The sequence below is a fragment of the Typopeltis vanoorti genome, chromosome 3 (genome assembly GCF_054136105.1).
Source record: "Typopeltis vanoorti isolate ZY-2024b chromosome 3, IOZ_Tvanoo_1.0, whole genome shotgun sequence".
Taxonomy (NCBI): Eukaryota; Metazoa; Arthropoda; class Arachnida; order Uropygi; family Thelyphonidae; genus Typopeltis; species Typopeltis vanoorti.
Window position 1 is genome coordinate 133,003,646 of NC_143551.1, and position 27,678 is coordinate 133,031,323.

The 27,678-nt window shown below is 36.8% G+C and overlaps 1 protein-coding gene across 2 annotated transcripts in view; it reads right to left on the reverse strand.

The window, feature by feature from the left end:
• The window catches only part of LOC150108577 (F-box/WD repeat-containing protein 9-like), a 243,118-nt gene that overhangs the window by 187,359 nt on the left and 28,081 nt on the right, over positions 1-27,678 (reverse strand). The window contains exon 2 of one of the 2 annotated variants that reach the window (XM_090416020.1): positions 4,861-5,109. In XM_090416020.1, the coding sequence (XP_090272146.1) occupies positions 4,861-5,109 (249 nt within the window). Of the gene's footprint in view, positions 1-4,860; positions 5,110-27,678 lie in introns of those variants that run through there. The other variant, XM_090416021.1, reaches the window with a different exon arrangement.

The window sequence follows — 27,678 nt, forward strand, 5'->3', positions numbered from 1 at the left end:
TAAAGTATTAGCATTATACAGTTAGTAAAATATTTACATATATAATGAAACTAAAACTTGTCCTTTTCTTTTTATTTATTTATTCAAAATTGGCCTTTGCTAAAAATAATAATAAAAAAAAGCAAGATAATATATAATACTAAAGGAAGGTCATGTTTTAGCAAATTGCTCATATTTTATAACAATGTTACGGCCGAGTCGGATAAAGGGAATGGATACACTATAATAATGTCGGATTTTGCTAATGCATTTGATAGAACACCACACAAAAGGCAGTTGTATAAACTGGAGAATATGGGATCGGAATATAAACTCTTGACTTGGATCAGTGGGTAGTTGACAGACAGATATCAAAAAGTGGTATATGGTGGGTGTGAATCTCCTAAATTTAAGGTGACCAGTGGTGTACCTCAGGGTTCAATCCTTGGGTCACTTTTGTTCAATCTATACATTAATGACATTAGGAAAGGTCTAATCGGTGATGTGCAATTGGTCGCTGATGATGCGAAGACAGGCAGAGCAATCAGGGCTGCTACTAATATCCAGCACTTACAAAATGATTTGAATATGCTGGAAAGTTGGGCAAATGAAAATGGCTATCAGTTTTATGCTAGTAAAGTTATGCACTTGGTGTGACAAGATCTCCAGTGGTATATTATATTAGCAGGATTATGCTACAAGAAACTGATGAGGCTAGGAATCTTCGCATAATGGTGGATAGGAATTTGAAGTTCAAAGGTTGCATAGCAAAAGTTGCAAATACAACTCAGATAATTGCAATGTTGAAGCAAACCTTCACATGTAAGTAGACCGTGATAAGATCATTATGAACAGATTTGGTCTCCCAGGGTCTAAAGGGATAAAGAAGCTGTGGAAAGGGTGCAAAGAAGAGTTACACAGATTATATTCAGATTATGGGATTTAGATTATGAGGGGAGAAATTGCAAGTATGTGAATTACAGACTCTGGTGAAGCAGAAAGAGGGGTGATATGATAGAGGTCTATAAACACTGTTGGATGAAATTTTTTGTTATGAGGGTTGTTTGAAAAGTTTGGTAAATTTCCAACAGACAGCGACACAATTCATTCATTCATTCATACCTGTGTCGGCACGTATCATCTTTTTCATGACCCCTTGTAAAATTTTAGCCACATGCAACTCGTAGTTCTCATTTGGCAAACATTTAAAAATTACCATGTTCGCATTTTTCATAAAAAATGGAGAAAAACGAGTTTTGTGCAGTGATAAACTTTTATTTGAAGAAGTGGATGGCTGCGCAGTCAAAGCCGAGTTAGGTGCAGTTCGTGGGGACACTGCACCAGCATTAAAGACTATTTATTTTTGGATAAATGAGTTTAAACATAGTCGTAAGTCCATCGAAGATGAAACGCACTCCGGACACCTGACTGAGGTCACAACGAAGGAAATGATTGACAAAATCCATGGTATCGTTATGGAAGACCGCCAAGTGAAAGTGCGTGGGATTGCTGAGATTGTAGTCATCTCAAATGAATGAGTGTATAATATCCTGCAAAAAAATTGCACATGAAAAAGCTGTGTGTGTGTGTGTGTGCAATGGGTGCCGTGATTATTGACTGTTGATCAAAAATGCATGCGAAAAGACATTTCAATGCAGTGTTTGGCAATGTTTAATCGCAATTCGCAGGATTTTTTAAGTCGATTCATGACTGTAGACGAAACTTGGATCCACCACTACACACCTGAGTCCTTTCGACTACACACCTTTCGAGTCTAGTCAGCGACTAGAGGAAATTTTTCTAAGCCTTTTTTTCGACCGGTTCCTGAGTTAGTCGATCTCTGGCACAGGCAAGCAGGTTTTTTCTCCCAGAAACTAGGGGTTTTCGTCCCGTAAACTCAAGAAAATCGACCATAGAACCCACATTATTTCAGACATTAAATACGAGTGTTAGGGTTAGGGACCACGAGATGGTGGCACTTGTTGAGCCATCACTCTTCACTGCATGCCACTTAATTCATGATAGCCTTGGGCCAGCTATCTCTGATTGGGTACCAGTGGAGATTGAACTGCCCACTCAGTCTCCAAAAGTTAGATAGGGCTAAAAACGGCCTCGCCTACTCCCTATATATACGGGAATAAAAAGGCATTAGCTGATTTTTAATTTTAAAAGGGTTATCCCTGAAATGTAAGACTGTAATTAACAATAGCATGAGGACTAGATTTTTTGTATGGAGAGTGTGTTGGTTTTGAGTGCTTTGTCAGTGAATGAGTTCAAGGAAAAATATGATTAGAATAATGGTAAGCATGGGATTCCAGTGATGAGTCTGTAGACTCCATGGAGATCTAATCTAATCTAATCCTGTGGCCTCTCTTTTAAGAGAGTTGCAGCTGATGAACAGTCTGCTTCCATGTTTCTCTATCTCTTACTTCTGTAAGACTCTTGCCCGTCCAGTTTTTGATGTTGCCTTTCCATTGTAGTCAGGGTCTTCCTCTCCTTCCTTCCACCATTCCCTGCAATACTATTCTGGGGAGCTCTCCAGAAGAACCTCTCATGAAATGTCCTGCCAATGATATTTTCTTCTTTGGATACTAGCCATACAGTCTCTTTTCATCTTGAATCTTTTAAGAACCTCTTCACTGCTCTCTTTCAGTCCAGCTGATATGATCCATTTTTCTCAAGCACCACATTTCAAATGCTTTCAATCGGTCACTCATCTCCTTATTGATCGTCTAGGACTCACATCCATATGTCCCTATGCTCCAGATCATTGTCCTGAGAATTCTTACTTTTAACTGTTTGTTCAGATTTCTGTTTCCTAATATGTGGTATATTTGGAAAAATGCTGCTTTTGTTTTTTTTAATTCTGTTCTTAATTTCATAATTAGATCTATTGTCATCTGTTATCCAACTCCCAAGATATTCACAACTTTTTACATCCCCTATTCTTTGTCCGTTCAAAGTGATTTCCATTACATCATTTCCTTTCCTTGAAATCTTCATCACTTTTATCTTCAGAACGTTTATTTTCATTTTATATCTCTCATTTCCAACCCTGTTCAGTCTATTCAAAATTCTTTGAAAGCCTTCCTCTGTTTCACTCATAAGTATAATATCATCTGCATATCTTATATTTATCAGATGTCCATTTATCTTTATTCCATCCTTCTGATCTTCCAAGGCTTCCCTCATCATCCATTCACTATAAACATTAAAAAGGAGTGGGGCTCATCTATTCCAGTGATGAGCCTGCAGACTCCATGGAGATATCCATATAATAATAATAATATATAAACGAACTAGCAGCATCATTGACCCAGTTGTTTATTTTCAGCCTTAACTCTGTTAGCATCCCAGAAGAGTAAAAGAGGTAAAAGGTTGTTCCATAATACAAGAATGTGCCAAATTTGAGGAAGTGGATTAAGATGAGAGTGGTAGTTAAGATTTAGAAAAGTCAGCTATGGCCATAATTTATGACTAGACAGTGATGTGACACTTGGCTTTGCTTAAGCCTTAATTTACTTACATGTTATAATAAACTGACAACTGAAATGGTTGAGGAGTACAGCAGATTATCATATAAACAGAGATGAATAGGAATAAATAATAAGAAAACACCCCAGGAAACTAATGGAATGGATGAGGGTAGCTGTTTTGCAAACATCAGAAATCAGTATAAAGGAGTGAGTTATATACAGTTCTACTAATGATGCAAAGTTGGAAGGGCAATAAGGACTGTTTCTGAGGTAGTTCCTACAGGAGGACCTCAATCAGCTGGTATTGTGGGAAAGAGAGAATGGACATCAGTTCAGGCCAAAAAGACCGCAGACTATATATGGAATTTACACCTCAGGAAACTGAAGAGGCTTGGGATCCAGGTGTAACAGTGGAGAAAGAAAATTTAAGTTCAGAAGACTTATTGTAAAAGTTGTAACAATGATACAAATGTTGAGAAAGATGCTACTGGGAAAGATAAGGAGATAACTGTTCCTCTTTATAAGACCCTGATCTATCTTCATATGGACTACTGTATGCAGATCTGGTCACCTTAGTTCCAGGAAGATGTAGAAATGGTGGAAAATCTGCAGAGGAGGATAAGTGAAAGAATATCAGAATTATGAACAGAAAAATTGCTACTAGATTAAAGGACTCCACTTGCAGAGTGTAGAGCCTCCATAGCTCAGTCAGTAGTATAGATGAAGCCTTTTGATCAGAAAGACCTGGGTTCGATTCCTGTCCATGACTGAGGAACCTTTGTCTAGTCTCTTTCGACTAAAGGCAAGTTAGCCATTCTCATAGGGAGACAGGGGTTTTTTCACTCGGAAATTCGGGTTTTTCATCCCCCTGAACAGGCAAACCGGTCCTGTGAACGCACGCATCTACAGACATAGGACATGCAGGGAGGCATAGAGACAACCATGTTATCCTCAAGACAGTCGCAGTTGTGAAGTCCACAAGTAAAGAACCTGAAGTATGTGAAAACTTAAGACAACACTTGCAAAGTGTGATAAATAGGTGGAAGTGTGTGTGCATGTGTGTGTGTTTGTGGCAGAGAATATCATAAACATGCACATGAAGCAATCTTATGGGAAAAACGCAAAAGCCAAACATTTAAGGAAAGCAGAAAAAAGAATAAGGGTTCATCTCTGAGAGTTGACTAGGAGTTTTATAAACAAGAAAGTGACAATATTTTTCTCATGTGAGTATTCCATCAAGTAGAATTCACTGCCAGAAGGAGCAGTGGATGCAGGAAACTAATAAAAAGAGAAGTACGATATGCAATATGTGAACAAATGTGAGTCTCCTGCAATGTGTCACATATCCACAGAGGTACCCAAGTAATAACTATTAAACATAAGAATAATAATCAAAAACTCATACTACTCATCAGCAGGTATGTTTTAGGCCATCTCCTAGTGACTCTAGTTTTCCAGGTGACTTCATGCTGAATAATATTATAAAACTTTTTGCACACTTGGCTTAATACAATTATCACAAATCTTGGACTAATGTAGGTACAGATGAGAAGGAATAATTCTGGAGGAATTGTATCCAATTTCCAACTTTTTTGATGAATGTTATCATCTGAGTTATTAGCTTCTTCAAAAGGCTGATGACCATGTGCAGAACCTGCAAAACATAAAGAAAATCCCCTAAACTCTCATGGTTTTTTATATATATATATATATATACAGTTTTAATTAGAAATTTTTTTTTTTAAAATAAAGACCAGCTATTCAAATATATTAACAATCAGTCATTTCGATCTACTTTAAATGTTCATAACTTAATATTTTAGATTAATTAGACTAGGGAGTATCGAAACTTTCTTTGGCACTTGGACAATACGAACAACTTCCCTGATTCTCCATAAACCAGATAAGCAATTTCTTCTGAAATATGTGTAACCTACAATTTCTTACAAGTCCAAAAGCTTTTAATTGCAGCGCTTGCAAACTGATGTTTTCACATTCATAACAATATTATCCTTGGGACTCGATTTCCCAGTCATAGATATCTAAAGATACCGTGTTTCCCCAAAAATAAAACCTAACCGGAAAATAAGCCCTAGCATAATTTTTCAGGATGCTCGTAATATAAGCCCTACCCCAAAAATAAGCCCCAGTTAAGATTGTCAGCCAGACAGATGCATTTAGTACATCCGTTGCAACACACGACGGATGTATTGAATTATAAAATAATAATATTAATATATAATTAAATATAAATAAATAATATTATTGACATTAATACTTAAAATAAATGATAATATAAATTATAATTAAATATTTGTAAATACCCAAGCGGGCGCCTTTGGAGGAGAGGTAAACGCCTATGTAAACAGATGAACTCGAGACTTATTGCCGAATGACCAATCGGAGTACAGACACAACGCACGAATAACGTGCGTTATTCGTGCGTTGATGATGACATGACTGTATTTGAATAAATGTACATTTTTGTACATGAATAAATGAATAAATGTAGATTGTTGTACATGAAAAATAAGACATCCCCTGAAAATAAGCCCTAATGCGTCTTTTGGAGCAAAAATTAATATAAGACCTGGTCTTATTTTCGAGGAAATAAGTACCTGCAAATGAGAAATAAAATGGGTTGTATGCATTTTACAACAAAAATTTAAAAATACGTCTTTTCCAAGCACATTCGGTTGGTAATTTTAAGTAGGCTACAAGATTGTTACATCAATCTTGTAGCCTACTTTATACAATGGAACTATTTTTCCCTCTTTCCACCCCCTTGGGACTAACGCAGAGTCGAGACTTAGATTAAACAATGTGGTCAAAGGCACTGACTATTCTCTAGCACCTTCACATAAAACATTAGCTAGCTGGTATACCATCTAATCCCATAGCTGGTATACCATCTAATCCCATAGCTGGTATACCATCTAATCCCATAGCTGTATTTACATCCAAGTTCTGTAATATGCTATGCACCTCCATTTCATTTACCCCAGTTCCCATATAAGGCTTTGCTTCTCTCATTACTGCTATATCTCCACCTGGATGATATCCTTTTGCAATGTGTTCACTTAGTAATTCTACTATTTCGACTGATTCAGTTACCTACCTACCATCAGCATTTATTAAAATCATACTGCAATAAACATTCTACCTTTTACTTGCAACATATCGAAACAACTGTTTGAGATTATCTTTGTCCTACACTGCTAATTTCCTATTATACTCTGCTTTTGCTTTTCTTACCACACTGGTTACCCTTCTGGCCTGTGCTTTGTACACTACTAATGTGCCTGTTGGTCACCTTTGTTCAAGAATTCGTCCACTTTTTTTTTTCTTTTTTTTTTTTTGTAGCTCCAGCTTAATGGTGATATTTATCCATTTAACTCCCACTTGATTTAGTCTCCTGACTCTAGGTATGCAGTCTTCCATTATTTCCCTTAAACACTCCTTTACCATTTCTCATGCACTATCGGCATCCGCCATTGTAGTTTCGCATGCCATGGCACTGATCCAAGCAATCTCCTAAGCTTGTCATATTTACCAGCCCTGTAATTCCACATATACCAGTCTTAACTGAAAATTCCACACACTTTGTTACCTCCCAAGTCAGGACCATATAATTGCTCTCACCAATTGGTGGCAACATGGTCATATTGGTTATAGACAAATTCTCAGTTGCAGTTACTAGATCGAGCACTCTCAAACCCTTAGTATATTCCATCACATGCTGTCTCATAATTATTCCTTAGTAACTGCATAAATTCCATTTCCTTCCTCCCAAGTGTCCTCTCCTCCTATCAACCTATGTTCCCATAGTTGAGATCATCCATAATAATTACCTTCTCTCCCCTCATTGAGCTTATTTGCTGATGCATACTATCCCCCCCCCCATTATCTTTTCTATCACCTGGTTACAGAAGCATCCAACTTTTGTTATGCTCATATCTCTCACCAGATAGCCTCAAATGTGCTATTTTCACTGGCTTGCAGTTTAACTTCTATTCCCTTTGGTTGCAGTTCGTTGGCTATCAAAAATAACACTCCTCCCACCATTCTTTTCTCTCTATCCTCCTGAACACATTATACCCTTTACATTCCATCACGCTACCTATATCATCTTCTGTCAGCCAAGTTTCACTAATGCCAATAACCTTTGGACAGGATGAATTAACCAATGTCAAAAACTCTCCCCCCCCCTGTTCCGAATGCTCTTGGCATTGGGAACAAGGGGGGGGGGGGGGTTGAAGTATATAAAGTGCAAAAGCCCCTTAGGCTCACTGCTATCATGACAATTTGTACTAATTATCCCATTCTGGGTCTGTTACAAGCAGTACTAACTTAGGTATTTTATGTACATTCTTACACCCAGCTGCCTCAGTGATATGTGCATATCCACTCAACAGCTTCCTCAGGTTCTAAAAGCTCTACATTCCCTGATTTTGCTCATCTACTTTCACTTCATTCAACATTTTTTTCAGACAGTGAATACCAAATCCATTCAAACAAACCATTCTTCTTGTATAAGATCTTTTGCCTGTCAAACTCACTGGAGTGTAGGTTCACAAAGTCGTAAGGCAAATTCTGCACTGTAATCTTTACAAGATTTCCCGCATTCAGCAATTGCTTAATCCTGACCAGGGTGCACGAAAAACATTTGTCCTGCAGTTTCTTGCTTGCACTGAAATAGACAAAGATTTGCCATGGAGCATATTCTGGATTGACAAAGCTCATTTCCATCTGGACGTTGCTGTGAATATGCACAACTGCAGAATTTGGGCAACAGCAAACCCATGTTGTGTGACAGATTCTACTTCATTCCCCAAGGGTGACGGTTTGGTGTGGTCTTACAGCAAAATTCATTATCAGACCTTTCTTTTTCGAGGAGCCTCGGTCATGCTGTCTCGTTACCTGCACTGTTAATGGCCAGCAATATGTATCTCTTTTAGCCAATCAAGTGATTCCTACACTTCAACAGTGTCAGTGCCTGGATTCAACAGCTTTTATGTAGGATGGTGCCTCTCCTCACATCGCCACTCTGTCAAGTGGTTGCATCAGACACATTTTATGGAGGAAAGAATCATCAGCAGCTATTTTTGTACAATGTGACCAGCACAATCGCAGGATCTGAAGACCTGAGACTTTTGGCTGTGGGGCATCTCAAAGACATGTCCTATTGTGGACACACAGCCAACTTAGTGGACCTCAAGACCAGCATTACATGCCATATCCACAACATTTCGATTGAAACTCTACGTACTGTGGTTGAGCATGCGATTTTGTGATTTTAATACGTTGCCAACAATGAAGGACAGCATATGAAACATGTTGTTGTGTAACCACACAACTTGCTGTGTGCACCCTATGCTTTGTGACATTTTGAATTACCCACTATGGTATTGCAACACCATTACCCTAGTGGCAACTTTTAGAACTAAAATTTTAGAACTGTCACATTTGTAACAGCCTTACAAAATGTGAACTTTAATTATAATCACCCTGTATATTATATTTAATATAACAATATCATGACATCCATATTTTTTAGCAGTTTATATGTATTAACCTTTTTTTTAAAGCTATTACTATTTGATCAACCATTGACACTATCCTGAAAGAGGTAAAAAATAAAATAAACAAGTGAATAAGAAAAAATTAAAAAAATTAATAGATAAAAAATAAATTAGTAATAATTAAACATTTCTTCTATTGTATATCAGTAAAACTACATCAGTGGCTATTGATTGGGGTCTAGTTTCCTATAGTGCTGTTATTTTAAGCTCTGTTTATGGTCTATCAATCACTGATTCAGTATTAGTTTCTATTCTTCCTGGTTTCTAGCCAATATATCTCTCCCACCAGTTGGAGAGAGTGACCATATGGTTTTGACTTGGAAAATGAATAGACATGCAGGAGTATCAAAGAGACGGGAACTTATGTGGAATTATAAAGCAGGTGATTATAATAGTCTTAGACGTCAACTTCGGGAAGTTTCATGGAGGGAGGAATTGGAAGACCGGGATATCATTAGTGCATGGGAAATTGTACAAGAATATTTGTTAACAGCAATGGTAAGTTGTATACCAGGAGTGAACAGGAGGACACAATTTGGACTAAAGTGGATGACAAACAATATTAAACAGGAATTGCATGTGAAAAAGAGGCTATGGAAGAGATATAAGAAGACAGGTGAAGAGAAGATGCATGAAGAATATAAGACACAGGCCAGAAGAGTGACTAGTGTGGTAAGGAAAGCAAAACTGGAATATGAGAGGAGATTGGCCCTAAGATCCAAAGAAAATCCTGGGGAATTTTTTAGCTATGTGGCCAGTAAGAGGAGAAATGATTGTGGAAGAATGATACTGTGGGATAAAAATGGGAATAGTGACTGATGCAGAGGACATAGTGGAATTGTTCAATGAACACTTTATTGGATTATTTCATCCTAGAGGAGTCAGTTTTAATGCTAGAGGGATAGGGCAGGTTCGAGGTTTAGAGGTACAGGAGGAGAGTGTGTTTCAGATGCTGAGTACTCTGGATGTCAGTAAAGCTTTGGGACTGGATGGTATTTCACCACGAGTTTTGGGAGAATGTGCTAGGGAATTGACAGTGCCTTTAACCTGGCTTTTCAATGAAAGTCTGGCTGCAGGAAAGGTGCCCAGGGAATGGAAGGAAGGTAAGATAGTGCCATTGCATAAGGGTGGTAACAGACTGGAAGTGTCTAATTATATGCCAGTTTTTGTGTCATCAGTAGTTAAGATCTTGGAGAAAGTAGTGAGGGACCGTATACTGCATTGGGCAGATGAGGTGATATGATATTGTTATCTGTGAGAGTCAACATGGATTTGTGAAGGGGGCACTCTTGTTTTAGCAATATGCTAGCCTTTTATAATAAAGTTACAAGAACATTAGATGAGGGAAAGGCATATACTGCAATTTTCTTAGACTTAGTGAAGGCATTTGACAGGGTACCACATGATAAGCTGATATTTAAGTTGCAGCATATCAGTCTGGATGTCAGATTGGTCAATTGGATTCAGGATTGGCTGTCCGATAAGTATCAGAGAGTTGTATATGGTGGAGCAGTTTCAAGGAGGCAGAGGGTTACAAATGGGGTCCCACAGGACTCAGTGCTGGGACCTATATTGTTTAATCTTTATATCAATGACATTGTCAGTGGATTGCAAGGGGATATTCAGTTGTTTGCGGATGATGCGAAGCTGGGAAGGATTATTAGTAATAGTGCAGATGTGGTAGCCCTGCAAGAGGATTTGAATAAGCTAGATAGATGGGCAAATGAATGGGGGTTTCGGTTTAATGCAGCAAAATGTAAGGTCTTGAGGTTTGGGAAACATCGATGGGATGCTGCATACTCTATGGGAGGAGTTATACTGGAAGAAGTAGGGGAGACAAGAGATCTGGGGTTGATGATTGATAGAAACCTGAAATTTAGGGGACATATTGCAAAGGTGGTGAAGTTAACACAGAGGATTGCTGCAATTATGAGAAGGACACTGACCTGCAGAGATAAAAGGGTTATCATTCCGTTGTATAAGTCTCTGATCAGACCATACTTAGACTATTGTTCTCAGATTTGGTCCCCAGGATTTGAAGGGGATAAATTAACTGTGGAAAGGGTACAAAGACGGATGACAAAGAAGGTTTCAGGACTGTACAATTTTGGTTATGAGGATCGGCTGAGGGAATGTGGATTGCAGAGTTTGGTGAATAGAAGGAGAGGTGATATGATTGAGACTTTTAAACTGTCTAGAGGTGGTTACAGGGTTGACACTGGGGAGTTCTTTCGCTCGGTTGAACAGTGGGAAGGAGGTGATGACAAGAGGCCATCCCTGGAAGTTACAAAAGGAAACTGTGAGTGGCTTCTTTGGGGTGGAAGATGGTTGAACCGTGGAATGCATTGCCTGATGGAGTGGTGAGAGGGAGAACGGTCAATGAGTTTAAGAAGTGGTATGATCAACTTTGTGTTTCTTGGGGGGGGGGGGGGGGGGGGACATATCCTCGATGAGTCTTGACAGACTTTATGTTGTTAGGAAGGACCTCCCACGATGAGTCTTTTGACTCCATGTAGGCCTGAATAATAATAATAATAATAATATTTAGGTTATTTATGCTGGGCTACAGTTTGCTTGAAGCTGTAGCCTCAAACGAACTGTATCTCCAGAACTGTCTATAACCTTCAGTATTAAATAACTTCTCCTTTTGCTGTTCTTTAACATCAATAATTCCCTTCTCTCTCATTTTATTCTCTCTATCCTCCCTGAAAGCACAATACCCTTTACACTCTTATCTTTAGTTATACAATAACTAAATCATCTTCTGTCAACCAAGTCACATTGATACCATACATTTTTGGCCAAGTTGAACTGATCTATAAAAAAAATTCTTTCCATTTATTATATACAGGGTGTTCGGGATAAATTTGACAGTTTCGTAAGGAAAAAGAAAATCTTCTTTGTATCTATTAAATTTAATGAATTGACAAAAAAACATTACAGGCAGAGTTAATTACAATACTATCAACAAGATTTACTCAAAATAACCACCATTAGCATCGATCACAGCTTCAATTCTGCTTCGGAACCTCGAACAAGCTGATGCTACAGTCTCCCTGGGAAGGGCCGCAAAAACTGTTTTAATTTTATCCATTAACTGGGCTTTTGTATTACTGGAAGTGCGATTGGTGTCTTTTTCAACTGCGCCCCATACAAAATAATCCATGGGGTTAAGGTCTGGGGAGTTTGGAGGCCAAACATTTGGACTGGTGAAGTCTTAGAAATTTTCAGACAACCATTTTTGACTTTTCCCAGAGGTGTGGCAAGTGGCCGAATCCTGCTGCCATACATACGGCCTACCATTGGCTACCCTTGTTATCCAGGGCTTGACTACAGTTAGCAACTCCACGAACAAAGTCCGAATTCCAATGCCAGGGTTCTTCAACACCTGTTCCTGCAGATTTGCGAGGAATTCTGCTGTACGAACGCAATCAGATCGTCTGCTAGGGATCTTTCTTCTTGCTACATCCTCGTAGTCACCATTGCAAGTCTCTAGTTCATGCCTGATTGTTTTTACTGTATTCAGGGAGCATTGGGCAGCAGTCGTAATATCCTTATTTTGATGGCGGGCACGAATCATCATGATACAAGTTATTCTCTTCCATGATTCAGGTGGGTTCCAGCTATCCATCCTTTCTGACATCTTGTATATGAATGAAGAAGGGTCCAAACTTTTAAATGAAGAGAAGTGTGTGTTAATACATGTAACTTACGGAAAAATATAATTAATTATAAATATGTCAAATTTATCCCGAACACCCTGTATATATATCATATATATAATTTAATTTTTAATTATATAATTAATAAATATACATTTATTATATATAATATAATTCCTTCCACTTGTTGGGGAAACTTTAAAAGAAGTAGAGGAGATGAGAGATCTAGGAGTGATGGTGGACAAGGATCTGAAATTCAGGGGCCACAGCGCACAAGTTGTTAAGACATCACATCAGATAATGACAATGACACAGAGGACCCTGACATGCAGAAATACACAATGGTTATGATGCCATTGTATAAGACCTTGATCAGGTCTCATATGGATTATTGTGCACGGATTTGGTTGCCAGGTTTTCATGGTGACAAGGATATGTTGGAAAGGGTCCAGAGAAGATTCACAAGGGTGGTCAGTGTTCTGTGGAATGAAGAGTACGAGGACAGATTGAGAGAATATAAGTTGTAGAGCCTCGTGAATAGGAGGATTGGGGGGAGGGATATGATTGAGACATATAAGCTAGCAGGGTTGTTATTAGGTTGACATAAAGAGATTTTTCATAGAACGGGAGGGGGGGGGGGGCTAGAACAAGATGCCATCACTGGAAACTTTATAAGGAGAGTGTGAGTAGAGGAGTGAGGAGCAGGTTCTTTGCATGGAGAGTGGTTGGTGAGTGGAATGTATTGCCTGAATGTGTTGTGAGTGTAGACACATTGAATCAGTTTAAAGCACAGTTCGATGAGCATTGCATGAAATAGTGTGTAACTCCCATACTGGGTCTCTGACTCCATGGAAGTCAGATGTTAATAATAATAATTATTTATTTCTGATTCTTCTGGCATTCATATATATGTATATGCATTCCACAATTTTTTGGCCTCACGGATACTATTCTGTAATATAATTAAGAACACATTCAGATGCAAAATGTGAAACTGCTCTTAGCACTGCATGATCTCTGTACTCAGGCTCATTTGTTCCAGAAGTGGCATCATCAGCAGAGGACTACATTCCCCTCCCCACCAATACCTCTATTTTCCTTGATTTTGCATTTCCAACACCTCTAAAGTGAAAACTTTCTCTAAATATCTAACTCCAAACTATGCAAATGCAAACTGCACGCACCATTCCTCTACAATCTTCTCATCAATTCATTCACAATCATGGGCCCCTTCTCAATTCAGTCCCAAGGACTGAATGTTTGTGAAATGGAATGTATATTTTTTTGTTTTTTTGTTGTTGTTTGTTTTTTGGATTGGGTTATAGTAGTTCATGTTTATGTGTGTGTGGGTTGGTGTATGTGATTTTACTATTAAATTTTTTGGTATTTTTACAGAGATTTTTTTTTTTTATCTGAAGTGATACTGTGGCTGTTAAACGATGACTATGGTGAAGAGTTAATCAAAGAGTAGGAGCATGCAATGTTGATATGAGAAAGATTCAAACATCTTCCATCCAGAGAACAACGTCTCCTGACAACAGCATGAATACTACTATATTTTGACTCCCTCCAAGCGTGATCTGATATAAATAATGAGCAGTGGGATTACTCACTAGCTGGACAGGAAGCTTCCTGATTGTTACCAGGTTGACCATGAACTATTAGCACTTCCATAACACAGATTGGAAGAGCAGGCAATACACCCTTTGAAAAGGCCTATATTTGATTTTCATCAAGATAAGAGGGATCTTTATATGGTCTTTTCAAATGAAGGTGTGTTAGCTGATCTCACATGAAGGCAGAGGAATTTCTTTTTCTTGAAAACTCACGATTTTTCATCATACAAGCAAATCAGCCAGAGAATGCATGAAATTGAAGACTAAATTACTATTTAGTGGGTGATAGACAGCAGATGTGGATGGTGTAGTGTGCAGATGATTTAATTGCATATAGTGGATTGTGTGGTGTAGAATGCCCCCCCTCCTGCAATGATACTTTGGAGGTGTGACATACTAATAATAAATTGCAGAAAAATGGGAGAGCTTCTGAGTCCCTAGAATGTAAATATGTTGTTTAAGAATATTACCTACACTATGTATAGGAAAGGAGAAAAAGAAACTTACTGCATGTTAGTTTTTGTCATTTTTGAAATCTAATTCTAAAAAATTGCATTTATATCAAAAATGAAGTCCATTAAGTAGTGCAATACTTAAGTAATTGATGCCAGCATGACCTTGAAAGCTTCTCTTTGAATACTACCATACTTTGATTCTCCTTCAAGTATGATCTTGCATGACAATAAGCAGTGGAATTATTCATTAGCTGGTCAGTGACCAAAATGCTTATTTTCATAAGCATTACGGTCATTTCTTAAACTTTAGAGTTTCAATATACCTGGCTGAACACATATTTAATATCCTTTCTTTAAAGAAAGACTGATTGGCTGAGTGGTTAAGATACCTACTCTCCAACAAACAGGATGCAGGTTCAAATCCTGTCGTGGATATTTATCCTTAGGTGAGAGATGAATTTTATCACTCTTTGTGAGACCAATGTTCTGTTTACTAGAGGCTTGAAAAAAACTTCTATGTTTGGTCTTCTGGAGCAGTATTATGATGAAAAAAAAAAAAAGAAAGAAAGAAAAAAAAAACAGTAGTGAACTTCAACCCCCCCCCTTTCAGTAACATGTGGTATGAGATATGCCATTCGACTGCATGCACATTAATAGAAGAGCACATGTAGAGTCTATATCATTACATTTAGCTGTAGCAATAGTGTTAACATTGGAAGAAAAGACGTTTATTGTTGAGCATTAGTTTCATTCATACGAGTTGGTAGAGCAAATGGTCTAAGCCTACAACATGTTTGTGAGCAAGTTTGTTCGTTGTTTTTGTAAGCATGCCTCAAGCAATAGTGTCATCATTGCCTTAAATGAGAGGTTCAGACATAACAGAAGTGTTCTGCCACAATATAAAGAGCATTCAGGGAGACTATGAATTGTTAACGCAAATGAGAATCACGGATATATGTTCTGGATCAAATGGTACAGTCTCTGAAATGCAGTCAATGCTGAACAGCAGTAAAACTTGGGATACCGAGGCAGTCACTACAGAGAATCCCTAATGAGCTTGGTGCCTTTTCATACATCATTCAGGTGGGTCAGTGTTAAACAGCAATGAATTATGCTGTATGGCTGGAATACTGTGCATGCGTGCTGACCAATGTCTATGAAAATCCGTCCTTCCTTCATAATGTCTGGTTCTCAGATGAAGCACTTTTCCATCTAAGCAGTCGTGTAAACAGATGAACCTATAGCTTTCTTCTCAAGATCTAAATCTGTCCAAGAGAAAGCTCCTCACAGCGAGAAGGTCATCACATGGCATGGGGAGGGGATTTCTGGCCTTGGCATAATTGGGCCTTACTTCATTAAAGAGAGTGGTGTAACCGTAACCTTGAATAGCAAATGCTACATCGAGAATGTGTTGGTTCCCTTCACCCAGGATTTGCATAGGACGGGGGTGTTCAACCCGTCGATTGCAGAGTGATTTTTGGTCGATCTCTTGTGTATTCCTCCTTACTCACAAGTTTAATTAAAACTGAAAACATAATATTTTATTTATCATTATTTTGTATTATTTTTAATTCACTTTAAGTGTATTGCTATTGTTATTTATTTTTTGTTAAAATTGTCAAATCAGTAATTTTCTTATAAGTCCAGGTAAATGAATTAATTTGGATCAGTGGAAGTCAAACAGCGAGCCGAGTGAATACGATTATAAGCAAAGTGTCAAAACTCGATTGTAGCTTAAATATTAAATATTCCAAAGCACATTACATCGATTTTTTACTTAAGTTAAATCCCATGTGAATATTGTAAAAATATAAACTTTGTTGTCTCCGTATAGTTTGTATTAGATGTTTTTATAAATAACTCTTTTGAAGCTAACTGTATATACTGCTTTAATAAGAATATGTTAGAGTGTTAAAAACAAAGGCAATGTTTTTGTCGCCGAAGCTGTACATGGCGGCATTAAAAAGATTGTTATTGAAACTTGCATGTATGAGAAAGGCTTGCAGGCTCTAAGTGTAAACATCTTCGAAGTCAATCAGAAAGAGTTCAAGCAACTTTCCGATGGCCGGCAACTTTCAATCAAAAGAAAGCGGAGGAGAACAAAAGGCGTGCCGAACTTGAAACTTAAGATGAAAGACTCATACCGATTCTTTGGAGATTGCCAAACTTCATGCGAGGTCTCAGATGAGGCCTAATAAAAAGGGACTGAAGCAAGCAGAAGGGGTCCCAGTTCCAGAATTGCTGTCAGAGAGGAGGCTGCCTGGTCCAGAGTCGCCGTCAGAGAGACTGCCCGGATCCACATTGCTTGAGAGAGGAGTTTCCCGCTTCCAGAAAGCAGCTTCTCGGTTCGAGACATCGCTAGAGAGAGAGACTACTTCTAGGCCACAGACAAGGTTTCAAATTGCCGAAAGGAAGGGTTCCAATTGCCGGAGAAAAGTTTCCAAGCCAAGTTAATGTCAGACATTCACTAGTGTGTGTTGCGTTTTCATTACAATTTGATTAATCAAACGACTTCACTGATATTGCTCAGTTAATGTATTTATTCGCATGGTATTTCAAGATTATTCAAGTAAAGAAGAATTTTTGAAAATTATACCATTATTGGGAAGGACTAGGGAAGAAGACATTTTTTCGGCATTTGATGAATTTGTGAAACAACACAAACTTCCGCTTTTTAAACTTGTGTCTATTACTACTGATGGTGCGCTTGCAATGATAGGTAATAAATCAGGCTTCATTTCATTATGTAAAAACTATGACAAATATCCAGATTTTTTAACGTACCACTGTATTATTCACCAACAAGCACTGTGTAGTAAAAGATTAAATACAAAAGATGTTTTGGATATTACATTTAAAATTGTAAATTCTGTTCGAGAAAAAGCCATGCAACGGCAGATAATTAAATTCCAGGCAGATGATGATAGGGAACTTCTGTTGTACAATAATGTTCACTGGCTCAGCAGAAGTTTTATTAACGATATAAAAAATTTTCTTGATGAAATAGGAGATATTTATCCACAATTGAGTGATAAAAGATGGTTGTTACAGTTATCATTTTTAGTAGATTTCTGTACGAAATTAAGCAATTTAAATTTAGAGTTACAAGGTAGAGATAAAAATTTAATTGACATGTTAAGTTCAATAAAAACTTTCCAACAATACTTATTTTTATTAAAGAAAAATATAAATGACTGTGAATTTAGACATCTCCCATATTTATTAAAATTTTTTGAACAAAATCAAGAAATGCTTCGCTATGATTGAAAATAATTCATTCGTGAAATAGAATTAGTTGAGGAAGAAATAAATTCAAGATTTAAAGATTTTAATAAAACTGAAATGATTGTATCTCTTATCAATAATCCATTTCAAGAAAACTTGAACATCACAAAAATTTCAAATAAAATTAGTGGGCTGTTTGATATAAACCAAGCTGAAGTAGAACTTGAGATAATAAACATTCAGAATAGTTTACATTTAAAATCAATAAACAATGAAGTCATTTGGAAGTATGCACATGAAAAATTCCCAATATTAACTGATATTGCACAAAAAATTCTGTTGTTTCGGATCGACAGACTTGTCAGAATCCGCTTTTTCAAATATGACCATCATAAAAAATCAATTAAGAAACCAAATTACAAATAATCATTTGGATGATTGTCTGCGATTGGCCACTTCTTCATAGCAACTTGACTATGAAAATATTGCGAGGTCCAAACAATGCCAAATTTCACATTAACTTTTTTTCTTTTTAATCAACCAGCATTTCCTGTAACTTGTGAGTTTGTAATCAATCTTTTGTTTTTTCTAACTTTGGTTTTCTAAAATAGACAAATAAATATTTTATTCCAATATATTTGTTTTTTTGTTGTATTAAAATATTTAAAAGTGATAAATAAATTTTTAAATACACAAATAAAGTTTTTAGTTGTGTATTTTTTTTTAGTTGTTTATTTGTGCGTAATCAGATATCAGGTTAGGGGAATGCGATCTATATAAGAGAGTAGATCGCCGAATAACTTATATATAAGAGAGTAGATCGCCAAATAACTTTTTATAGAAAAGTAGCTCGCGTAGTAAAAAAGGTTGAACACCACTGGCATAGGATGTGCCGTGCAAAAAACATTCCATTTTGTGCACAGGTAGTTCAACAGGATGGAACAACCTGTCGCACATCATGTGGTTCTAGAACCTATTTATCAGAACACTTCCCGAGGAGGCTCATCTCGATGTTCACAGAATTCCCATACCTGTGTTAGATCCTAAATGAAGGAATCTTGGAAAGAAATTATTCATTTGGAATCTAACATAACAAACTTGCTGGCAAAGAGAAATACCTGCACATCAGTTGTAATTAAAAGTGAAACTTCTTCACTTTATGTAAAGTTTGTATTCTTTATTTTAAGTACCTTGTATTTAAGCTGTGGTGATTATATTAAGATTTCAATTTTAAGTATGTCTAAAAAGAGAGATAATCTAATTTAAATTTAAGCCTCACTTAAGCTATGTAAAATTTACTGTGAGTCACAAAAAAAGTTGCTAAGTAATGATTCCTGGAAGGCATAAAGCTACACGTGTACAGCGTAACGCTAGCAGCTATAACTTACTCGGAAAATTATGTTGCCCCATGTATTCTGTGAATCCAAGTATAATAGCGTCGTAAAAGCGAAGGATGAACCCAAAGGGATGAAAAGATAAGGGCTGTGTGCAAAAAGGGGGCTGAGAAAAGAGGACGCTCTATAGAAGAATATAAGGAGATGAGCCCATATCGGAAGACTCTCTCTGGTCATAACGTTTTCCTGTTTTGGTGGTTCGGAAGTTAGCAGGCAGTTTCGCATAAAGGTGGGGTGAAGTCTGTGATAAGATGTCGGACTGTGAACGTTCTTAAAATGAAGTAGGATTCTATGCAAAGCTGAAGGTAAAAATTCCAGTCCTAGCAGAATCAAGGCGTCGCTGAAAAGTCCCATCGAATTGTTCCTGAAACGCAAAGATTTGAGCCCGTTTTTGGCAGAAGGAATGAATATAGCGTAACCCCTACATTGGCATATGGACAGCCAATAGATGAGAAGTATCCAGACATACAAGTGGTGCAGAAGACACGGAAAACGCTCAGTAAGGTGCAATTACTCTAATTTTGTGTGAAAGTTCATTAGAAGAGAGAGAGAAGATTGTTTACGAATGTGAAATTAAGAGCTGTATTCTAAAGAACTCTGTGGACAGTCTCTATTTAGAAAGTTAACCTCCTTTGAGAGTAAGAAGAATTGTTTGGAAGAGATCGTTTGTAATTTTGTATGTGATAGGATTAACTTAATGCGATAAGAATAGTAGAATTTAGTGTCTCAGTAACATTAGAATGTTTGTTAGTTTCTTTTGCGAGTAACACTACTGAAAGGTATTTAGCTTAACTTCATATCATTTGCTATCTATCCCAATATGCAGTTACTGTGTTTAGCATGCTTTATAAGATTTAATTAATGTAGAAAGTGTTAACCTCTTAATTCGAGTTTTATTTAGTATTGAGCATAATTGAATGTATGAATTTTGTATTGTGATTTAGATATTCCAATAAACATGTCGTATTTACCTGAACCTGAGTCATGCCTGATTACGATTCCAACTTACTACTTATAAAAATAGAACCTATTTTGGCGGGAAGGATTTAGAGAGTGAATATAATAATAGATTTAGGTCACGACTGCAATAATCTGAATCTATACAGCAGTTTAAATAACATATTGTGTAAGAAAGCTAAGAATCTAGTATTGTCTCTCTGAGTAAGGATCTTTTCTACTATAGGATACTGGCTGGCGCAGCAAAATATAAATTTGCCAGTATCCGAAGAGGAAACAATCCTAGATATAAGAATAAGATTAAAGTAAGAGAAGAAAGAATAAATAACGAAAGGTAAATATATAACAATAGAGCAACCGGTAGGATTTTGATTGTATAAGGTTTTAGGTAAGAAAGGATAGATTTAAGTAAACAACAAATTAAGCATAAGTCATATTATTATTATTATTATTATTCAGGCCTCCATGGAGTCAAAAGACTCATCGTGGGAGGTCCTTCCTAAGAACATAAAGTCTGTCAAGACTCATCGAGGAGAGGTTCCCCCCCCCCCCTAAGAAACACAAAGTCGATCATACCACTCCTTAAACTCATTGACCGTTCTCGCTCTCACCACTCCATCAGGCAATGCATTTCACGGTTCAACCACCCTCCACGCAAAGAAACCACTACTCACCCTCTTGCTCACAGTTTCCTTTCATAACTTCCAGGGATGGCCTCTTGTCATCACTCCTTCCCGCTGTTCAACCAAGTGAAAGAACTCTCCAGTGTCAACCCTGTAACCACCTCTCAATAGTTTAAAAGTCTCAATCATGTCACCTCTCCTTCTTCTATCCACCAAACTCTGCAGTCCACATTCCCTCATATAGAAGAAACATCGATATAACACCTGTCACGTTCACCTGATCTCACACCACTTGATGCCTTCGCTTGGGGAATGTTGAAGTTATCACATGTGCAACACCTGTCTTGATAGACAATGTGCCTGTTTTGAGCACATAATCTAATGTTGTTAATGCTTTATTCATCCAAGATTCTACTGATAGTTGCGGATGTACATATCATCAGGTGTAAACATATATTTCTTTGTCAATAAACCTGTTTACTCCATAACATATTATTGTAGTTATTCAATATTATTATTATTTTTTTTTTTGCCACTCTGTTTTTCCTGACCTCATGAAGTCACAAGACTAATCATGGGAGTTTAACACAAAGGCACATTCACCGCCTTCTCAGGCAATGCATTCCATGCTCCTACCACTCTCCATGCAAAAAAAATTATTTCTTACCCTTTTACTCACCACTTTCTTTTGCAACTTCCAGGGATGGCCCTTTGTCCTTGCTCCTTTCCCTTGTTCTACCATATGAAAAATCTCCTCAGTGTTAATACGATAATAACCCTTCAACAGCTTATATGTCTCAATCATATCTCCTCCTTTAATTTCTATTCACCTAAGTATAGAGTCCACATGCCCTCAGTCTATCCTCATTATCAACATTGTACAGTCATGATATCATATTTGTTATCCATCTCTGCACCTTTTCCAAGGTTACTTTATTCCCTTCAAATCCCCGTGATCAGATCTGAGCACAGAAATCCAGATGTGGTCTGATCAACGCTTTTATACAATGGAACCAACACACTTTTATCTCTTGTAGTTAATGTTCTCCTCAACATTGCTGCAATTCTCTGAGAGATCTTCACAATCTTTGTAATATGTCCTCGGAATTTCAAATCTCTATTCACAATCGTCCCAAGATCCCTTGCTCCCTCTATTTAGTATAACTTCAGTACAACTTCACCAAGTCAGTATGAAGCATCCCATCTGTGGATCCCAAATTTAAAAACCTTACATTAAGTTGCATTAAACTGACATCCTCATTCATTTGCCAGCCTTTCCAGGTTATTCAAATCCTCTTGAAGAACCAAAACATCAGCTCTATTACTAATAATCTTTCCAAGCTTCATATCATCTGCAAATAACTGAACATCTCCCTGTAGTCCAGTGACAATATCACTGACATAAAGATTGAACAGAAATAGTCCCAGGACTGAACCCTGCGGAACTCCACGTGTAACCATACTACTCCCTGATACTCCTCCCCCATATACAACACTCTGATATCTATCAGAGCTAATCACCAATCCTCCACTGACCTGATATCCAAATCCATATGATGCAACTTAAAAATCAACTTGTCATGTGGCACCCCGTCAAATGCCCCTTGAAAAAATCCAAAAATATGACAGCGTATAACTTACCTTCATCCAAATAAATAATAAAATGCATAAAATTAAAAAGTTCAAAAAAAAAAAAAACCTTAGATTACTCATACGTTTACAACCTTTAGTGGTGGCAAATATGTAAAAAAATAAATAATATACCAAAAAAACTATACTTTTTTTTTTAGTATAAAATAAAAATTCTTATCTGGATAGACTAATTTTTAATAAAAAAAAATTCCTATTGCTATTGATGGTTTAGATATACATTATGGGATTTGACAGATCAAGTGAGATAAATAGAATTCATTCTTCAAACAATCAAATTAAAGTCTTCCTGTTTCTTAAAAATAAAAATAATGACCCAAGCAACACAATAATTTGCTAATATCATGAAATAATGATTTACCACATTTTCATTCATGTTTCCTAACTATCTTCAGTGCTAATGCTAAAATTATTACATACACAAATAACTAAGAGAGAGAGAGAGAGAGAGAGTGTGTGTGAGTGAGTGTGTGTGTGTGTGTGTGTGTGTGTGTTACAATTCAGCAGGAGAGCTCAGCAAGAACACGTTAGAGGAATCAAAGATGGGGGAGGGGAACATAAATAAACAAATATAACCATATATAAAAACAAAATTAAGCTCATTAACTGAGGATGCCATGTCTTAAACTTTCCAATTTTGGATGGTAATCTCTACGATGTCAGTAACTTAAGTTCAGATGTAGTAGGGTTGCAGAGGGTTTTTTTTTTTTTTTTTTCTGACAGTGATTATACATCTTTCTGTCTACTAGAAAGTGGCTTTCATGTAAAACTAGTTTTCTTTTAATGGGTCCTGTGTTTGAAAAAAAGAAATCATATGCTGAGCAAGATCCAACTTGTCAGGCTTTTTCTATTTTATATAATCTTCATGATCTTCTAAGTGTACAGCTGCTGATTTATTCTGGGACCATAACATGAGGCCATACTGTACACCACATTTCACACAAGTACAAAGAACTTCAGACTACTGTGCAAGAAAATGGATTAGGCTGCTCTTAAGACAGCGAGCAAGAAAGAAAGTTGTCTTGCAAATCACACTGAAGATGATTTGCTGATATAAAGAATATAGGATACTGGTTAATTTTTCTACTTTTGATGAAAGAATGTAGTGTCCCTTTTTTTGCAAATATTCTGTTGGATAAATAATATTTTAGAATTACAGAAGAATTATTTCCCTACAGACATCATAAAATTAAATGACACCAATTAATGCAGGTTATGCTGTCAGGAAAAAGCTATAAAGCAGATTGAAGGAACAGTGAAGGATTCTTCAATCTCACTTGCTTTTGCCAACTATTAGATGTAGCATTGTGAATAATGCCACCAGTATAGTTTAGCCACATGAAACAAGAGTGGTTGACCAGAAACACATCAGAGGTGGCAGTATGCTGGTAGTTGGACTTGTTCTGAAGGACAGCACTAGGTCCTCTCATCCCCAATGAACACACCTTGACTGCTGATTCTTACCTGGAGATTTGTTTCAGACCAGGTATTGCCCTGTATACATGGTAACTATGTGGCCTAATGGGTGTGGACTCTTCCAGTAAGACACTCCATGTCAAGGGTTGCAGTTGTGCAAACATGGTTCAAAGAGTATATCTAAGCATTCCACAACAACTGAACAGTGGCATAGCTAGAACTTTTGCCACCTGAGGCAGTCCCTAAGTCTACTGCTCCTCTCAACATACACACCGAAAATACTACAGAAAGTCAAAACGACACATATAGGTAAATAAATTAAAACACTATGTTTATTTTTGAAGTAAAACTTTAATTTAAAGATTCTAAAATGTTATTTTTTTGCTTTTCTGTTAGCAAAATCGTCAATGACATTGGCGAAGTCTATTTCATAGTAATGTAGGTAATTCTTAATCAATTTAATTTAGAAAATCTCCTCTCGCATCTAGCAACACTTACAGCAATTGTGAGGAAAATTTGCAGTAGTATTACAATATTTGGAACTGAGTTCTAGATAATGTATTTTAGAATTAACTGCAAAAGTTCAAAAAGGTTCAAAGTGCCGCGAGGGGCAGACCCCCCCCCCCATGAGCTACGCCACTGCAGCTGAAGATATTATATCAGTGATTTGATTATTCCAGAAAAGAGTAAAAATAAGAGTCAACCTAAGAAGAGAGAGAGATCTGGTCTTGACTGTTAAGTTGAGAATTACTAAATGTAAGTGGAGAACTAAGGTCTTTTTTTTTCTTCAAGAAAATAGACAAAATTGTGTTTTGGAAGCATTGAAGGAGACCAGGTTGTTGTTGCCCCATTGCAGGATGGTGTAAAGATCAGTGGTATTCAGGCATTTATCATAGCTGATCCTGAAGCGTGAGATGTTTAAGTGCCCACAAGGTTTATCATATCAGTAGGATGGATGGATGGATGGATGCTATCATCAGCAAAACTGTGCATGGGATTCAAAAGTCAGTGAGAACAAGTCATTTATTTATTTACACACACACTGTCCAACCATAGATGCAAGAACCTTGGCTGGCACAGTGCCAAGAAGAGTCAATTCATGTGGAAGGGGAGAAAGGAATAAGGCAATGTACGAATTTGTCACCAACACGCAAAATCACGTACTTTATGCATTAAATTTTCCAACTGTTGCACAAGCAAAATAGTTACCACTTTAAAAACGAGAATTTTCATAAAAGAAAAGATAATTTTCCAACAAATAATAATAAACATTCATCATTGATTACCTTATTATCAGAATGGATTTCCCTTCCTCTGCAATGCGCAGAATTGTTGAGGGCCTCGCATCTGTGGTCAGACAGCATATATATATATCGGGGGCGAATATTCAAGGTGTGCTAGATGTGCGGTGCTCATCCACAAAATATCAGTAGCACTGATATTATAGTTTTGCATTCATTCCTGTTAAAGACTCCCCCAATTGTTTGCAGACTTCGCGCAATTCCTAAAATTGAACACAATATACTAATGCTTCATTGTCCTCTTCACGAGGATAATAAAGCATTAGTGCTTCATGAAGATGGCACTTTTCGACATGTAAACATTACATCACATTCGCGTTAATAGCCCAGGTGTGCTTTCAATATTCATACGTGTTTGAGCCCTTCGAAAAGATGTAAAGAGGGAGCAGTGGGTCAAATTCTTAGCGTTTTAGTATTTTTTAACCACTGAGAAAGCGAGACTGGGTGAGCTAACATTATGAGCTCACCCAGCACCTGTGATTGATTATTGTGTCAACCAATCCAACTGAATGGTGTCACTTGTCATGAGTTGAGCACATACTGTATCCAATGGCTGTATTACAAACAGCTGTTACTCATGTTTTCTGGAACTGAAAATTTGAAAGTGGATGTTAGGAGAAAAAAACCTAAATGTTTATCTTGCTATGCAGTATAGCATCTGTTGAGGTTGCAAAGTTTTTTTAACAGTATAGACATTTTTATTCTAGTCTTCAGAAACAACAGACAGTAAAAAAATATCTATTCCTGAATAAAAATGAATATTTCTGTGTATTATAAGAAGTTGTTGATCCACAACAAAATACCAACAATGTGAAATTGATAAGATACTTAATTCTGATACTTAAAAAAAAAAAAAGAAAAAAAAAAACGATGAATGTAGGATTCTCGAAAGTGTGGATAATTCCGATAATGTGATCATATGTTATGTACACTGAGTCTCAGTAAAAAAAATAAATTTCTTGGAAAACGGAGAGAAATATACACAAACCAGAGAAGTACACATAACATGGGCAACAAATTTTATGAGATGATTTGCTGCTCCATCAAACGATATTTATTCCTGCCATTCTCTGTCTCCTTGTAAGTTTTTTTTTAATTATGCCATCATAAATTCACTTATTTATGTCTAGACTTTATAGGATCATGCTATTCACTCTACCCAGCAACTTATAGGTTGCTGGGTTGAGTGAAAGTATTTCTACTCACACTTATTCTTTCTTTTCATTTCCTATTCTAATATGTCTTATAAATGATGGTTCACATATTTTCATCTTTGAGTATTTCAAATATACCAAAAAGTGGTGTCGCATGCCCATTTCAGTTGGGTGTGCTGTTGTGTGGGTTATGCAACCCGTGCTGCAAATTTCACGTCAATTTGACCATATGCATGGGCGTCTGCAGAAAATTTTCCAGTGGGGGGGGGCAAAGCTTGGAGACAAACATTTACATCAATAAATTTTTATAATTATTGATGTAATGTGTAATTAATTAATTACATCAATAAACGTCTTTTAGCTTTTTTTATGTAATTATTTGTCATTGTAAACTATAAATACATAATTTTCATTTTACATCGATTTTGATGATTTTTAATTGTTGGAAAAAAAAAAGTATTCAGAATTAATACAGTTTTTAGCATAATTTCACATATAAAAAAATTGACTGGCATATTTTATTAAAAATCAACTAATTAATCCCAAAATCCTAAATCAAATTATTTCAGTTTAAAAGCAAAAAAATCATAAAACTAACAAGTAAAATAATATTAAATTACATACGCTTACCTTTTAAAAATGTATTTTTCTGTTTAAATTTGTTTCACTATAAATTTACAATTCACACTTCACTCAGTGATTCACTAGACACAGATGGCAAACAAACACTGGTTGCTGTTCACAACAGTTCATTTTTTTCACAAATCAGAAAAAGATGAACCAAAAACAGGAACACGTACTTTATTGCTGCAATAAAACACGTGTTCTATGGCTACCCGGCCGTGGGTCAAATCAGGCCAACCCTAAAATTTTAAGACAGAAAAAGCGTCCAATGATCAAGGGTGTAAGGTTACATATCTCAATCACTTTTATGATTATAATTTGTGGAATTTTTTACTCGATCCTGGGGGGGGGAGTACCATGTTGTCCGCACGCTCTGCTCTGCAGATGCACATGACCGTATGATTGCATTTTTATCGATGTATGAAAGGTTTGAGAGTGTATAGCGCATCAGCGCTCACCTTAATTGGTCCAATGCAATTAATTGCAGGATAATTTTGAATACTTCTGCAATGGGGGAACAATCGGTTTGTTTTAGGATTTATTAGAAAACAACAATGAAGGAAA